Consider the following 18,392-nt stretch of genomic DNA (forward strand, 5'->3'; position numbering starts at 1 on the left):
ATAAACTTCGTGCTCGTCAATAAATTTGACAAAATATTTTTATTAATATACATTGTAGATAAAATAAATAATGTTGACAATCCAGTAATCGTCTGCATCGAATAAAACTTTTTATTGGTACTATTGGTAATGAGAATCTCGTTTCTTTTTCTACGAGGATTTGTAAGAAACCGAATAAGAACAACCATAAACTAATCCTATTTATATATAGTGAACACTCGCTATAAAATGTAACGTTACCAAAACATTAATTTTAAAACCTATTAACTATCCAACTATCTAAGTTAAAGACATATGTATATATGAAATGCACCTTCTAGTGTATTTTCAAATGAACTTGTCAATAATTCTGTACTTTTGAAACGTATATGGAAAAAATTTGTAATGAGTGCTCATTAGTTGAGTAACTTATTTGTTGTATTCGTTCCCATAAAATTCAATTCACGTCAAATTAGCATTACAATTAAAAATAACGACAGAAACCTTTTTTTTTTTTTTAACCAATACGTGATCCAAATGTGAATGTTGATTGTTGAAAAAAAACATTTTAACATAGTAATAAAAATTTACTGACGATATCGAGATTATTTTTCTAATTCAATTCGTTTGAAATGTTTGCCATCAAATTTACATAATGAAAAAGAGTTTACAGAGTTCTCATGTATTCCAAACTTTTCTAAGGTTGTTTTATCTATTTATGTCCATTCCCAAGTCTAAAACTGACTTATTGAACCATGCACTGTACATTCTTCACATTTGCATTGGTACGTTCCGCTCAAGCCCTAGTACTAGTGTCAATGTTGAAGTTATCTTTATGACGACAACCTCTTCTCCTGTCTTATCCTATTGAAAACAATCCTTTTAATCCCGTTTATTCCTATTTACTTTCAAAAAATTATAAATTCCCAATTAATCGCGCCTCTACTTAAAAATACCAAGTCGACACCTCACTTCGCGTTCTTGTGGAGGACGAATCTCTAAACATTCTGCATAAAAAAACCACTGCCACGAAGGCTGTCATTACAAACCACGAGCTCGTTCCTTCAGCTTACCTTCGACGTGTAGCTTCACAACGGTGGACAAGACAGCATCCCTTAAGATTTCAAATTTATCTCTATTCTCCATAAACATATCGCCATATGTACTGATTCTCTTTCGTTAGAACTTTATTTACCGACCATCCAATACTCCAAACGTTTATGACATCTACCAAACTCTTATCTGGCTTCCATCGCACTCTGGAATCACAGGAAATCAATCAGCAGACCGCCATACCAAAGAAGCAGCCAAGAATGATTCTAAAATCTTAATTCAGCTTAAAGTCTGGAGACTTACCTCAAAGAATCCACTGCCTCTAAACTTTTTGTGTAGGAGAGAAGCTGTGACAATTAAAAGACTTCGCATCCAATACGCAAAAGTCTGTCAAAGTTGTCTTTTAAGCACATCCGCCCCACAGAAATCAAGAAAGTTTCTTAAAGGTACGAAGATGTTTTAGAAAATTAATATAATTTATGTATTGTAATAGATTTTGTAGTCTTTCATTTAACTCCTGTATATTTTGATTTGTTGTCGTGTGCAAATAACCAGCGCTGTCGAGGAACGTTAAATGGAAAGTGAAAAAAATTATTTATGTCAAAATATTACTTTTCGAAAAACGGCCTACATAAAAAGTTGGATAGAATTTCTTTACTTTGATTTTTTTGGCAGCATCAATACCATATTTTGACGGACTCGAATCAAAATTTCGAGTGGAGATCAAACTAGAAGTACTCTCGAGATTAAAGATAAACGCTTCAGCCAACTAGTTTACCCGAGCGTTTTAGGAATACCATGATTCAACCTCTGATTATCACTGTGATCGACGACGAAAAATTTTCTTCTATGTAAGATGTAAAATTTTACATACAGGGCTCGTCCTTTTCAGTCTTGAAGTTGGTGGTGTCGAGAAGCTTCAAGGTTTACAAGTTTTTAGAGCAATTATTAGTGATTGTCATTGATTACCTCACTAAAATTTTTCATTATACCCTTGTTGATACCAAAGTGCTTCTATATAATTTCTAAATTTTATTATTATCAAAACTGTTGAAATTTACTATATTTAGAATGAATCTTCAATACTTTAACCGTATGTAACGGCAGTTTACATGAATTAAATACAACTTTACTTGATTATACATTTAATTGTCAGCGGACTGATAAACATTACCTGATTTGGGCGCGTATTTATCAAAATACTGGCACTAGTGGTATCCCAAGGTTTTAAATTATCATTTTTAGACCATAAAAACAGCATCTGTGCTCTTATTTTCAATTAAATGAATGGTATTCAAAAAAGGTTGGAACAAGGACCAGATAATAAAATTATAAACCAGAAATATTTTTTAAAAAAGGACTGAACTGAAGTTTCATTGGAGGACATTATAGAAATAAATATTCAATATTAATCTTTGTCGACTTTTATAAATTGACGATGATACTTTTTGTACGTAAATTATAAAAAATTATGTTATTTACATTTTTAATTTGACGTTAATTATGTTTTTGTTGATCTTATTTTATAGAACCATTTTCATTTAGTTATAATAGAAGTAAATGATATCATTAACTAGCACTAATCATTTATTATTCAATTTATTCATGAATATCAAAAAGCCAATCCTCTTTACAAGTGGTATTAGCAACTTCTTCTTTTTATCAGTTTTCTTTCTTCTCTCTAGGGCGTCGGAAATTATCCATTTACCATTTATCTCCCATATCTATCAATTCTTCGTTCGATGTTTCTTCTAGTCTACCCCTTCTCCTTCTTTCCATAGTTTTTGTTTTCCATATTCGTTTTTTTCCATCCTTATTAACCAGTCTACGATCGTTGTTACTTGTTTCTTACAATTTGATTTCTTATTTTATCCCTCTTAGCTTTTCTGTTTATTCTTCGTAAGTACTTCATCTCGATTTGGTTACTTTATTATCTATTTTATTGTTGGTTACCCAGTATTTTCTTCCATTCCAGTATTAACAATAGTGGGTTTAGACTGCCACCTTCTTTTATCCCATTTTCCACCATAAAATCTTCCATGCAGTTGTATTTTCTCTTTCACTCTTCTATATACGCTTCTCATGATAGTTTTTGGTGTTTCTAGTTTAGTTAATGTATTTCTTTTCTTCTTCCAGTCCTTGTCTACCTCTTAGTCTTCTAAGGGTATAACTTGTACAACTCGGAAGTTAGGCATATTGGTCTGTAGTGTTCGGACCCCCATACTTTCTTCATCATCTTCCATATCCAAATCTTGCCTTCTTCTCCCATAAATTAGATGCTTGAATATGAGGAATTGTTTCAATATAATCTGACTTCAAAAGCAGATGGAAATTAGGGAGAAAAAGCTTTTTATTGGGGCAATAGAACGTTTCCAACAGACCCAAAACAATTAATATCATTCCAGATCTGCTTTTGGTCATGGGTTTAACGTTGGCATGAATGCATTGAAGAGTTTTGTAGCACAATAATTTGTCACACTAGATGTAGTTGATCAGATGAGTAGAAATAGGCTTAGAGCGAAACCACTATTCGCATTATTCCTTTTAAATGATATTGTAGAGTCCCCAAACCTTTTTGTATATATATAAGCTCGAAGAAACGTTTAGTTTCCATAGTACCGATCAATTTAATGAACTTTTATCGACTCTATAATTTGTGGATGTAGTTTGTGAAGGAAGCGAATAGCTCCTTGGAGAATTTGTAAATATGAGACGTGCATGCCACAAATCTTGATTAAAATATACCGTCCATGCCTCGAAAGGAACTTCGTTGGTACATGTGTGTTTATATATATTTACACACAAACCGACAATCAGGATATTTATCCTTTTTTCCCAAGACAATACTTATAACGAGTAGAACCGCGCACGGAGATGTTTAATCCTCCGAGTCCGAGCAACAATTAAGTTAATCATGTTGAGTAAAAACATGGGTGTTCCAAAATGACATTTGAATTAACGAATCCTCAATAATTTTATTCTACATGACGAAAAAAGTTGATAATTACAATAAAATGAAGGATTTAAATTAATAGTATTTGAAATATATTATTAGAATTTCCTACAACTAAATTTCTTTATTACAATCTAATAATAGTTGTGCAAGAATCTATTATGTAATCTATTATGGAATAGATTGGAGATGAAATTTCATTTCCATGGTGTCTTCCCCAGAATTGAATTACCATGGTAGACATCATAAAAGCTGTATGCAAAGTATGTAATTACAAATTACAAGCATTCTATATAAATTGAGGTTACACAAGGTGACAGATTATAAAAAGGCAATTTAATTTGAGAGTTGGTTTCAAAAGTGTCGAATCTACCTTCATATCTCCGCGCGCAATATCTTAGTGACATCTATGGGGTATGGGCGTCACCAGAGTCTTCACGAACAATTACTAATTTGATAATTTGACGTGTTGGTTCGTGGATTTATTCAAAATATTTTTTTAGTTCATTTATTTTGTTATTTTTGTAAATTAGTTTACGGCATATTGGTAGACATTCATAAAATTGTGGACAATGTTTACAGTTTCCTTTGTTTATAAAGTGCCAACGCATTTATCTAACATACTGTAGAAATATTTAACAAAATATTCGATCTGTTCGCTTGTTTCTGTACAGTACTGCTATAGATCCCAGCCACATTTTAGAAGAGAAGAAATACGATGAATGAATTGAATCTCACTTTCAAAACACGCTGGAGATGAGTCCAGGTTTTACGAATTCTATGTAGAGCTTAAATCTCAAAACGAGTATTGGAAGCTAGCTAACAGATAACAGAAGACGTCGCAAAAATCGAGGTGCAATGTGAAGACAGTTGATTATTTTCTTTGATCCTAGAGGTATTGCTCGCAAGGAATTTTTCCCTCCCGACCAGAGAGTGCACGAAAATTTTCACGTTGAAGTCTTAAGACGTCACAGAACTTGCGTTTTCGACAAAATTTTGTACAAGGAAGCATTTGGACCTGCTTAAACGTCGTTCGTTGTGTCTTGTTCTTGGTCTGACGTTCACTAATTTATCCGATTTATCATCTTGTTCTTGTTCACGAAATGCGAAATTGGTAATTGAACAGGCATCAAAACTGGAGAATTTCAGAAATATTATTAGCAATGGAAACGGCGTTCGCAGAAATCATAGAGAGTGATTATTTCAGTGTAATTTAAGCAGATGCAGATGTCTTCTTAGAATACAGGTATACATATATCGAGTGTTTAAATTTTCATTTTACATATCAATCACAAAGCACGCGTTACCAAATCATTCAGTGGCGGTCTAAGCCCGTCGGAGGCTCGGGGCGGCAAAGTGAAATCTAATTCGACTTAAATAATAGATCGACAAAATAAAATTATATACAATAAATCAAATATTTTTTTTGTATTTTTAGTGTGTTCTATGTGTTTTCGTGCCTTCAATTTACCGAATTCCTCAATAACTTCTGTGAAATCGATTTCTTTTGAAATTTTTCTTGCTTGACACATTGTAGATCAAAGATAATTTTTAATCAGTTTAAGTTTCGAAAAACTCCTCTCGCCTGATGCAACCGAGATGCAAATGGTTAAAGTCCCGTCTTATTATAAATTGTAGGATTTCTTGGGCCCTCCATTTGGCAGCAACGTCCATTATCGTATCGGTGGCTTTTACATGCCTGCGGTTCCTTTTTATTTCTTGCTTCTTGTCAAATTCACCGTAAATTTGTATCGGATTGTCAACTGCTATAGTCAGAGCGTCATCTGAAGCCTCTAGCATAAACTTTGTTTCAATAATTTGGACAATTCTTGTATAAATCGTTCTATATGCATTCATACATTGACTGACGTATTTATTTTTGAATTGATAATCCAGTATCATGAGCTGATTGACCCGGCATCGTTCTTTTTATCTTTTTCGTTTCTCGATGTTGATGTCCGTGTCATTGCATTTTTTCATGCCAAAAGTTACAACATTGTCTAAAATCGTGGTTAATTCGGTCACTAAATACTTATTCAAGGCGTTTAGTTTGGTAATTCCTGTATCCAAAGTAATTTTTGAATTGTATACAGGTCAGGAAGGTAAAATCACAAACAGCCGACAGGAACAGGCTTGCTCCTGATCTTGTATCTAGATTTGATTTTGTTGGATCTTGAAAATGTTCCAAACTACTCATAATTGTCTCTATGTTTTATTTTACATCTTTTACTGACTCGTAATGAGCACTCCAGCGAGTATCCGATAAACGTTTTAAATTTTTTCCAGTTTTATCTTTCGATAATTGCCATCTTTATGTAGATGACGAGCACAGTGCATTGCCGCCCAGAATTTTCATAAAAAAAAGACTCCTAAACTTTTTTTGTTGGGTTTTTACACAAAGGGGAAACCACACGAAGGCGTAATTTTGGTTTCTCTTCATCGCACTACTCATTTGATCGGCTTCTTGTGGGCCCTTCCATTTATTTTAAAACCTCGATAGTACCACGCACATTTTTAAAGTCTTGTTTAGGATTTGATCAGGGGCTTTAGGGGCCCCCCAAGATCGCCCTTTTCGCCCACCCATTAGTCCGCCACTGAACTCATTACGACCGTTAATTTTTGATACCGACGCAACGATACATATCGATTTATTTATGTCCATTAGAAATGTGGGAATTCTTTATGATGTGATCAACTTTTATGTAGAAACGTGAATACTAGTTACTCGTATCGATTATATCAATTTAAGTGATTCCGATCACATACGATGCGTACGTTTGCATAGTTCCAATACGGGTGCCTTTACGCTATGAATTGATCTTATCATCACAAATTATTTAGATTATTATTAATAAACAAATAGAATGAATCGCTTTATTTTACATTTTTTCACTAGTATTTCATCACCAGCTGTTGTTTGTTACAGAATCGTTTGGTTGAAGAAAATTATAATGATATATATGATAATGATATATTTTTGTCGTACAGAACGTTGCGAACTTTCTAAAATCGATTTATATGAATCTTAGTATGGGTTAGATAACCTGGTGTATTTTAGAAACAATTTTGGGAGGAAAATTCCCACTCGAGAAAAAAATTAGTAAATCAGGGCGCAGTTCGTTGTAATTCGTCTATAAGATGAAGATTTTCTGTTTCAGGAATGGAGTCGATGTCTTGAAGACTGTTTTAACCCTAGTTAAGGGTTAAAAAACTCCCAAAATATACTGTCGATTGGTCTCGTACAAAATGCAACAAAAACTAGTGGATTTTCAATAGAAACGTTGGTAATTATCTAGATTAGGTTACACTCCTCTGATTTCGTTAAAATTTTAGTATGTTATAGAGAAAATTATGCCGAAAACTTTGATATATATATATATATATATATATATATATATATATATATATATATATATATGTAGGGCGCGGAAATAATTCATACATCATAGTTTAGCTTAGCATGTCTTCATTACCTAATGATGTATCATAAAATTTGCAGAGAATTTAGTCTAGTTTGTTTACATAAGACTACCGTTAGTAAATCTATCAATATTTGTTTTTTTTTATTCGTGTTTGACTATGAAAAAGATAGAATTCTATGACTTTTTGTGTATTGCTGTTTATTAATTAATATACCATCAATATTCTTAGTTAAAATTAGTGATTAGTTTAAGTTAGTTTAGATATGCGAAGCTAAACTATGATTTATGAATTATTATTCTTTTTCTGGAACTTTAAAGTTGAAAAACTATGCGAAGGGATGATTTTCGCGCCCTACACATACACATCAAATTTTTCGGCATAATTTTCTCTATAACATACTAAAATTTTAAAGAAATCGGAGAGGTGTATCCTAATCTAGATAATTACCGAAACTTTTCTTCATTCAAATCTCATTTTGATAAATAAGAAATATCCTGAATTTCTTAATAACATCGTCAAATGAGAGTAAACGAATATTAAGTATTATCAAGATGGGGATAACTCGAAATCGGTATTATTGAATGGAAAAGTTTCATCAAACAGAAAATATATAATTTCATTCCAGTCCTCGGCGTTGCGTCTCGATTTGATCTTAATTCAATTTATACAGTTTCATTAAATTCAGAAAAAGATTCCTTTGCAAACATACTTATCATTGATTAATCTACGTGCTGAGTATCGCAGAAGAAGAATTACGTGTCAGATTCGGTTATAAAATGTTTTTGCACAAGATTTTCTGTTCAATCACATGATATTTTAATAAAGGATAAGGAAATTATGAAATTAGAGTCTGTAATCGGTCTTTAATGAGTTTTTTAAATTTCAAAGTCGAATTAAAACAACTGAACGAGAAAATAAATGGATTCCGAAACGCACCAGAGTTGAACCCGAAGTTGTCCGTGGTATAATAGAAAAAGCATTAGAAAAGAAGTTAGATTGGAGCGAAACCAATTATTAAGACAATTTACTGAGATTAACTCTCCTGGTATAAACTATAATCAGAGAAGATCTGCTGTTGCGTAGAGGTCAAAACCTCTATCCACATTGTAAGACACTACGAAACTTCCGAGCACTACACCCGGAAGTGTGGCAAATAGAAGTCGAAGATTTTTGGCAGCTACAGAGATTCTACATTCTGAACTGTGTGAAACAAGTGGGATTAGCTGTAAAAATTGTGATACCCCTTCATATACATCCATATCCGTCCAAACAAGTAGATCAAGCATAAATATACAAATATAAGTTAATAAGAAAGAAAAGAAAGTAAAAGAAATATTATTCTAACTGCTTAAAGAAGCAGAGGTCTTCTAGGGAAATTATGAATAGGAGAAACAGAATGTAGTAAAATTTTTACAGTGTACTTCTTTATTAAAACAAATAAATTTAAAGAAGAGATTAATATAAACCTGTGCTACTATATCAACACATAAAATACGATTGTACATAAGAATCTAGCGTGATCAAATATATAAAACTGGACAGTCAACATTAAAACACACATTTTGTGTTTAATAACATTACAAATAGTCACGTGATTATCTTGTAATCTATCGTCTGAACTAAATTTATACATGGAAAGTATATTATTCAATAAGCGAGTGATGATGCCTATTATTCACAAAAATGAATTTTTCACCGCGAAAGTACTAGTTTTAATATAAGAACCTCAATTGCAAATTTCAAATTGAACAAAAATTATGTCCCTCAGTATCTGTGACAGCTAAAGAGTTGAAATTTTGTAAGCTATCTGTATTTGTGTTACTACAATATTACAATAGAGATCAGAAACAGAAAAATCATGTATTTACCAAAGAAAATTAATATTTTAGTTCTAAAAAAGTTTATTTGAATACTTTTCTCTAATTTGGAAAATGAAGTATTAGAAAATAATAGTCAGGCATCATATATATCGTATACCAAAAAATCCGGAACGTTTTTCCATAAGTTCTGATGTATACACCATCCCTGCATTTTCAATAATCTTAAATATTGCACACAAGATCTTCAAACACAATTGAAAGCTCCAGATTTCGAACATTCCAAAATACTCAAAATAAACTTGACATTTAAACGCTTATATACCCAAAACGATCTGATTTGTTGAAAAAACGTCTCTCCATAACGCAAAAACTTTAGATATTAATCTCAACATAGTAAAATGCACCTGTTATAGATTGATTTATACCTTTAAGACTTAAGTTTATCAATAAACAAATCCCGTTACAATTTAACCAACTTCCAGCGAATTAAAACAAAAAATGCACAATCTCATTTTATATACGTAGACGTATAGTTAGATTTCTTCAATTACTTATTTCTTAGAACATTTTTTCATAAAGTAAAATTTGACGTTTCGATCTGTTGAGGCCTTTATCAAAATATTACTTGAGATTGACAGAAATGCTGCATATGCAAAACTTTTCAGGATCTCGACCACACCACCCGCATAATTGGTTTCGACAAAACAATATTGGCCGGAAAATAGTCCTGATATAATCCACAGTGAAAATTTATGGAGGTTGTTGGTGGAAACATTTACAAAAGGAATATTCGTCTTAGGAATCCGGGAAGTTATTGAAACAACTTAATTTAACATCAGAATTCAAGTCAATTTGTTCTTAATTGGTGTATTATAATCATTATAAATTCACTTATTTATGTTGCGGCCTGTAGTATAGGCCGAATTAGTTTTTGTGTTTCATTCTGTAGCTCTGTTTGGTAACAACATCCGAAGACCTCATCGTTCCACCTCGTTAACTCACTAATTTCTCCTAATGCTCAAGAAATACTGTTTTTGACCACGTGTCCAAATTAACTCAAACTCTTTGTTGTTATGGATATAACGACAGAAATTTTTTAGTATTGGTGAGTGCTGGACTTTCAGCATTTAAATGAAAAGCAAATGGGTTTGATAATAGTAAGGATTAACCTGTTAGCTGGACTGGAAGGGTGAATAATCATGATATAGAAAATGCTATTTCAATGTATTTTCATAAAATTTCAGTCTTAATTTCAGTTATTTTTCATTGATTTGATTCAGTTGCATATTATATCAGAAAATATTCAGTGTTTAGTTCGAATTCACCGACAAAAATAATGATTTCTAATAAAAATAGCCGAAGAATGTAACGGAAGAAAAACACATAATTTTTATAGACTGTCTACCCTATTGAATTCATTGTACCTATGTCATTTTCTGAAATTCTATACGTTCGTCCTTTATTTGTCTAACAAACATCCTTACATTGCGGCATTGTTATCGATATTGTCACAAAAATATGTAATTGTCTGCCAAACAGAATGAAATCAACAAGGCGGAACTGGGTGGCTGCTGTATAGCTTTCGTTTAACATAAAAATTTTAGTATACTCAGATTTACAAATGATAAAATCTCAATAGTACAATGATTGTACGTACTTAAGTTCTGTTTTCCCGAGTTATTAGTGTCGTTCACATTTATGTTATTATACCTTTTCGGTAAAGGTTCTTTAAAGAGATTTTCAAGGGCTTCGGGTAAATTCTTGCACTCGGATTGTCCCTTTTGTCGCCCTCATTAGTTTCGAATTATTACACCCGATAGGTTTAAATTTATTGATGCAGATAACACGAACTTTAATGGCTAAATATTATTACTAGCGTTTCAGAGATATCTTTAATGAGGCTAGATTTTTTCCTACTTGAATATCCAACCCCATTTTTTACTCTTCATAAAAAACGATTAGAGTTTTGATGTGTCTTCCGCCCTACAGCTCTTGTTTGGCACCCAATGATTCCTTCGTATCCCGCAGATGAAAAATAAATTACAAATTACAAATCTATCACAAAACTTAAGTAGCTAATAATTTCTTTTTGTAGAAGAATCAATCTCTCAAAATCATCTAGAAATTTGACTGAATAGGATACAAAAGAGTTGAAGAAACAACGACTTTTTGATTTTTTGCATTCGTGCTTCCCTTTTATGAAATTAGAATCTAGTAATAATTATTTAGTGATAACGAATTCAAATTCTACGCAATATATTTAAAACTATAAGAAAGCCTTCATGATAATATTCTAATAAATTCGTTCACATAAATTTAGACAGTGAAATTGTTGGAAAAGTTGATGATTATAATAAAATGAAACATATATATTTACTAGTAATGTTGAGGAAGATGAGATTCTCAATGAGGCGTGAGCCATCGAAACTCGAATCTCCTAAAAATTTTGATTAAAATTATTGGAAGCAATCATAATATCAAGAGCTTCCATTGATTTAGTAATGCATTCGGAGCGATTTCTAGAATATTATAGTCTTCGGAGCATGAAATATTTATGTATTTTATTCCTTTGAATGCAATAAAAACTTTCTTGGAAAGGAGAGATATATAGTTCATCCAGTTATTGAATTTTCTTCCTCCGAGGACAACTCATTCATTTTTAAATATATTCCAGAGGATGTATTCTTAGTTTAAGAATGCCATCAATCTCAATATTCCTGTATCAGTTGAAGGTAAATGGATTATTTGGGCGAGCTCAGCAAAACCTAGGAGAAGAGAGTCATACCAAGGAGTCCATATTAACATAACAGCGAGTTGTGTACTCAAATTAAGTCCATTTGTCCAAATAACCTGTCAGATTACGTTGTTGGACATACATACCCTTGATTGTTCATTAATATAGTTTTCCTTTTCGCAAATACAGTTTTCAGATCTATAAGATTTCAAATGCACAAAGAAAATTAATTTTTCAAATGTAATTTACAAGAAACATCTCTACAAAAACTGGTGAATGATGGTACAAACATCCAGCTGGTTTGGATGCCCGGTCAATTGGGCAACAAGGGTGATGAAGAAGCGGATCCAGCACCCATTTTTGGTATACTATTACTTCTTTCAACGGTGTGCTTGCATGGATTTGTTGGATCTGTTTTAACCACTTTTCTTCGATTCGTAGGTTTTCAATAGACACTTTTGAAAGGTTAATGTAGATAGGACGACTTTCATGTGGAACTAAACATTAACTGTAGAAGTTAGAGACCTTCTGACAACTATTTTCCATAATCCTTTCAAAAAATTGACGTTTTTGGTCGGGTTTCTGTTGTATAGGTCTTATTGTCGCTTTGTATCTTCGTTCCTTATCTTGCTTGTTCTACCAAACTACGTTCTGCAGGCCTCTCTCTACCTTATTTGCTCCAGTTCCTCTTACCTCGTCTTCTACGTCCCCATAATTGGTTGTCAGTTCCAAGGTACTTGTATTTCATTATTTGTTGCATTATCTGTTCTTCTAGTAGATGTTGTGTCTACCTGAAGTGGTTCTGGGTGGATTGAGTAACTTAGTGGTACTGTTGCCGGTCCCAAGGACGAAAAAAAAAGAGGTGGAGGGACCACGTTAGCAGCCTACACCCAGAAAACAGATCACTAGCTCGAAATACCGGTAGAAATTCCAATTAAGTTCAACAAAATCAGATATAAATTGATAACATCTTCAATGGTGAAGTGTGTGTCATGGAAAAAACAAATTCCATGCGTGTAATAATAGAAACTGGATTTGTTTTATCCGAAATTGTAATATCTGACTATAATATCAATTTTTACAAACAGAGACTCACACCAAACACAAGTAATTAAATTCATGAAAGCAGTTAGGTCTTTGAGTATATAGTGTTTGTTTGTTAAAGTTTGTGTTGTAAACTGAGATGTAAGTTAAAACAACCATATGGCGCTCTATTAAATCCTCGGATGGAATTATTGAGGCACGAAAGAGAAAATTTGAGAAGTAATAGAAGTAGTGGAACGTGTCTGAAAATGATATGTGAGATGGAATGGGAAGGGAGAGTTTTGTTTAGGGGATAAACTGTTTCGAATGAAATTTCTAGTTGAAATTATGAAGGAATTAATAATTTAATCAGTTAACGTAGAATTATAAGGAAATTAATGGCAATAAATTGTAGAGGGCGTTTTCATTTCTTCTAACTGACAGTTATGTAAGTAATCGTTTTGTATATTGTGTATATTGGAAAACATAAGAATATTTATATGAAACATATTTTTTCGGTATTCCAGCTTTTGGCATTTCAAATATTGAGCAATGAAAGCAAACGAAAAGACGAATTCCCACTCGCTCAATCTCACTATTCTCTGGTGAAGTCGAATGGGAATTTGGTAGTGCAATTGAGGACGTTTCCAACAGTGATTCGTGCTCAAAATAATGAAAGCATATGAATATGACAAACTATAAACAATTTAAACGAAATATAAATAGTTAAAAATGATAACTTGATTATCAATTGTCACATTAAGAAGCAAATGAATAAATAATAGAAAAATGAATGAATGAATGATATCAATCAGTTTTTTCAGAAAATTGCATGAAAGTAGCTGCAGTTTTATGATACATAATTAACGTTGAATATGTTGAGATACAAAAAACTACGAATCCTTTCAAAAAAATCAATTTATCAATGTTCAAATTAATTTAGCGATCGTTCCAGAGCTCAAAACTTGAAGGCAGTCATCTTCTGAAACGCAATCAAACAATGAATGAATTTTTTCATCTGTCCCATTCTCCGTCCCGAAATTTCGACTGCGTGAATGATTCTTTAGGTCAAAGAATAACCAGAAATTTCCTAATCGATTACATTAGAAATAATTCTTCAATTTTATTATAAATTAACGTTATTTCTTTTGAAATTTCCATCAGTTAAAGTTAGGTGAAAATTCAACATTCATACTAGATTTACATTGCAATCTGTTCACTTATTTATTTATGAAAAAAAAAAACATACCTGATACTTCTGTTTCCGTGTGATTTGCTGGATCTGGAACGAAAAGAAAAAATTCACTTTATCATAGCATTGTTTGTATATAAATTGGTAGATTATCCAACATTTACTAGTGTGTTGTAATGTAAACTGCTACCACGACTGATTTAACTAGAAACTAGAAATAATTTTATATTATAAGGATGGTCCCAGAAGTACCTGGCACAACAAAGAAAACACAATCTTCTTATAATTTCATACATTTTTAACAGCGATGTTCAATAAGTTCGATACCCTTTTTATAATAAGAATCGTCAAGCTCCTCAAAATAGCCTTCAAGTGCCGATAAAACCTCTTCATTGTTGTAATATCTTGATCACCGAGTCATTTTTTCAAGTCTGGGATAAGAAATTAATCCGAGGGAGCTGAATCTGGCGAATATGGTACATGAGGTAGCAATTCAAACTTTAAATCATTAATTCTGGTCAATGCAATAGGGATGTGTGTGCTGGTGAATTGCTTGATGAAACAACATTTTCTTCTTAGCCAAACACATCCATTTTTGCTTGATTTTTTCGCTCAAACGTCTAGGAAACGGTCTTTGCCTTCTTTGGTATCAGTTCTCCCTTTTCAGTCTATGATTTTTTGTTTCGAGTGTGAAACATCGCTAAAAACTCGATGGTAACATCTGCACGACGCTATTTTTGTTCCTTGTAGGCAAATGTGGCATCCATCTTGGGCACAGCTTTCAAATTTTCAGTTAGTATGCGATAAACCACACTTTTTGAAATGCCTACTGTGTCTGCTAGCTCTGCTAGATCATCTAGTACCGTTTTATGGATTTTCTTCTTCTTGGTATCATTTCCATACTCTCAAATTCACTGAAATTCACTCAAATTCATTATTGATGGCTGCCAAACAAATACTAAACAACGTGGTGTCTTTAAACATATGCTGTATAGATTGTATACTTTCTAATTCAGTGGTATTTCGAAGCAACTACCGCCATCTCTAGATCAAGCTAAGTTTCAACCACCTTTATCTAGTACATTGCTTAATTCATTATCTACTGAAAGTTACTGATTTATGGAAGATCCTAATTGATATCTTGATAAAAATAAGCAATCTAAAAATTTATCAATATTTCTACATCGTTCAAAATAATCCTTATTTGGATTTCAACTTCCTGAAGTTAATTCATTTCAATGCTTTTCAATACTTTTCATCGTTCTTTGTTATCGACTCGATGTCTTTTAGCGACATTTCTACTCAAAAAAAAGAGCCAAAAGTCATCAACGAGTTAGTGAAACTTACCAGCGACGCTAATTCCCATTTAATATCTCTCGGTAGTTTTCACACGCGATGAACTAAATAATTTTGAGTGAAATCTCTTACTTTTAATGAACACATTTTAAAATAAATGAAAATATTTACTACAATGACAAATTCGTATGAACATTGTTAAAACTAAATCGAAAAATTTAGGAACCTTTTCTTAATTCGATGAGTGTTATTTTTTTATTTCTGTCTTGTCCGGCATGTTATTAATGCCTATGGGAAGCCATTCGTTATTGCCTTAACATAATATCTACATTTGTGGGAACAGGTAAGGATCTTTTTTTTTTTAAACCAAAAATATAAAACGTATTAAGAAGATTTTATCAAGCTTATTAATTTTATGAACTCCAAATGAACCGTCGTGTTAAAAAGAGATATGGCAATATCGGATTATGTCTTTGCAATTTAGCAACAAATACAAGATGGGTTATAAAATTAATCACATATTCTCGGGTCAAATACATTTAGATAGTTTTTTGATCTGTTTCTTAATAAAAAATAATTTGAAGGGATCTTAAGGGATCTCAACTACCTTCAGAGGACGATCCAAATTGAAAAATTGGTACCAGTGAATTTGATAGGTCATTTAAGGATTTTAGAATCGATATAGAACAATGATAAACCAATAGATCAAATTTATAGGTGGTAAGTGGTAATAAATAACCGCCAACCATCTTCAGCAAGCTTGAAACACATCTTCGTGGTATACAGATGTGTAGAAGCTAGCGCAAGAAGCTGGATTTGGTATTTTTGTACCAAAATACAAGCTGTTCATACCTCTGGCATTAACACATTAGTTTTCAGACAGAGTAACTAGCAATTAATATTTGTATTACCTTACAGTTTCTCTGAAGTTTTAGAACCTGCTAAAAAGGGGCGACTGGGGCTTCATGAGAAGTAGCATCACCAGCAAACTGACTCACTCCTGGTCTAATATAATCAAGTTTCATATTCATATCTGCTAAAAGGTCTCAAGCACTTTAAATAATCGACTGCCCTATCAAATACTATCTTAAGATGACAGGCATGGCAAATAACTACAACTGCAAATTCTGCGAGCGAGCCATAAAGACAGCAGAGTATCTACTCTGCAAATGTCCTGTTCATTTTAATAAAAGCCTTAAAAATCTCAAGGGAATAGTGAAAATCGGGAAAAAATCCTATTAAATCCATACTCCTTTTGAAGGAGTCTAAGTATTTGAAGACAGTATTTGATTAAGAAGTCTGGGGCTAAAATCGACCAGGGGCCCACTTAAAGAAATCAAAATCAGTTCCTGTTTTTATAAATGTATTTTATTAGTTTCGATTTACATATAAATTATAAGTAAAAACTCATTTCACGAATTAAAAAATTTCTTTGTCGATTTATTTGTGGCAAAATTTTGAATTATCCCAGGAAAATTAACATTCTGTAATATCTGCTTTTCAATGAGAACGACCTTATTCTATAAGTATAATAAAGAGAAATCCATATCATATATATAAATTCGGAAAAGTTTCAATCATTTAAGGGGCCACTACCTGCTCAGTCCCCCTTAGACCCTCCCTAGATCCGAGGCTTTCATCTGACCAAAAATTTTGATTTGTTCGTTAATCAACTATAATTATAATTCAAACACTTTCTCCTATATAATTCAGGTGAATACGAACTTAAACCGTAACTATTTTGTTTCTGTTTCCGTATTTATATTTCAACATTTAGAGTTATTTTTAGAGCCAAAACATTCGTTGGATGTGTATCATGTCATAGATACACTCATTAAATATACCTTGTAGCAATACGATGTGATTTTCTTGAGATATAAACCAAATGTAACTAATAAGAAGATTCGAATGGTGCATATTTTCCAGACAGCTCATAAATAATAAATGTAATTGTGAGGAATATCTTTTACGAGGGTCATATCGAGATTAGTTGATAGCTAGGAAAAACTTGTATTAGATTTTAACATTAGAGTCTATTTATCTATTAATAGATCAGGTTTATTTTATTTGTGGATACTTCTTCTTCTTTGGGTGACCTCTTTTAAGGAAGGTTGGCGATAACCCCAGCAAAATCATTTCTGTCTCTGGCTTTTCTTATCTTAGAGTCTGAACCGGACGAATCGCGAATATTCTTCAGCCATGAATCCTGTTGACTGCGTTTTCCCTCGATTTTCCCTTCGATCAGAAGTTGCAAAAGTTTGTATTTGTCATTTGTATATATGTGTCTCAGATACGAGGTTTTTCGAGTTTTTATTAATTCTATAGGTTCCCCGTCGCTGCCTATTCTTTGTATTACGTCCAGAGAATTCTCAGCATCCTCCGAAAGATCCACGTTTCGAAACTAGTGAATTTCTCGATATTTTCGATGATGCCACCATTTACGTTGATGGAAAGAGTAGGATGGTTGGATGTTTTGGAGACAATCATGGTTTTGGTCTTTTTGATATTGATGTTAAAACCATAATGTTCCCTTATAATTTGTATGCGATCTAAGAGTGCTGGGAGATCCTGTTAACTGTCTGTGTCATCAGCAAAGACTTCTTCTGAATATATACTAAAGAGTAGAGGATACAAAACGCATCCCTGTCGCACACCTCTTTTGATGCTTTATGTTTCGCCGGTTTCAGTTCTCATCATCGCAGTTTGATTATCATTAAGCTCCCGTGAGATGATTTTGAGATCATTTTCGTCTAGACCCTTCCTGTAAAGGCAGTCCATTAGCTTATCTTGTCTTACTTTATCGAATGCCTTTTCGTGTGCGACATTAAACTAATAAAAGTCTAAAATCGCCACCATCATTTTTGAATTAGTGCCTGTAATTTTATCTATAATAATTCATTTGCGTGAATTTCTTGAATC

At 32.6% G+C, this 18,392-nt stretch overlaps 1 protein-coding gene across 3 annotated transcripts in view; it reads right to left on the reverse strand.

Annotated features, from left to right (window-relative positions):
* The window catches only part of LOC130903985 (homeotic protein spalt-major-like), a 156,900-nt gene that overhangs the window by 98,497 nt on the left and 40,011 nt on the right, over positions 1 to 18,392 (reverse strand). For all 3 annotated transcript variants that reach the window (XM_057816465.1, XM_057816461.1, XM_057816464.1), the window contains exon 2: positions 14,235 to 14,267. In XM_057816465.1, the coding sequence (XP_057672448.1) occupies positions 14,235 to 14,267 (33 nt within the window). The remainder of the gene's footprint in view (positions 1 to 14,234; positions 14,268 to 18,392) is intronic.

The sequence above is a fragment of the Diorhabda carinulata genome, chromosome 2, assembly GCF_026250575.1.
Source record: "Diorhabda carinulata isolate Delta chromosome 2, icDioCari1.1, whole genome shotgun sequence".
Classification (NCBI taxonomy): domain Eukaryota; kingdom Metazoa; phylum Arthropoda; class Insecta; order Coleoptera; family Chrysomelidae; genus Diorhabda; species Diorhabda carinulata.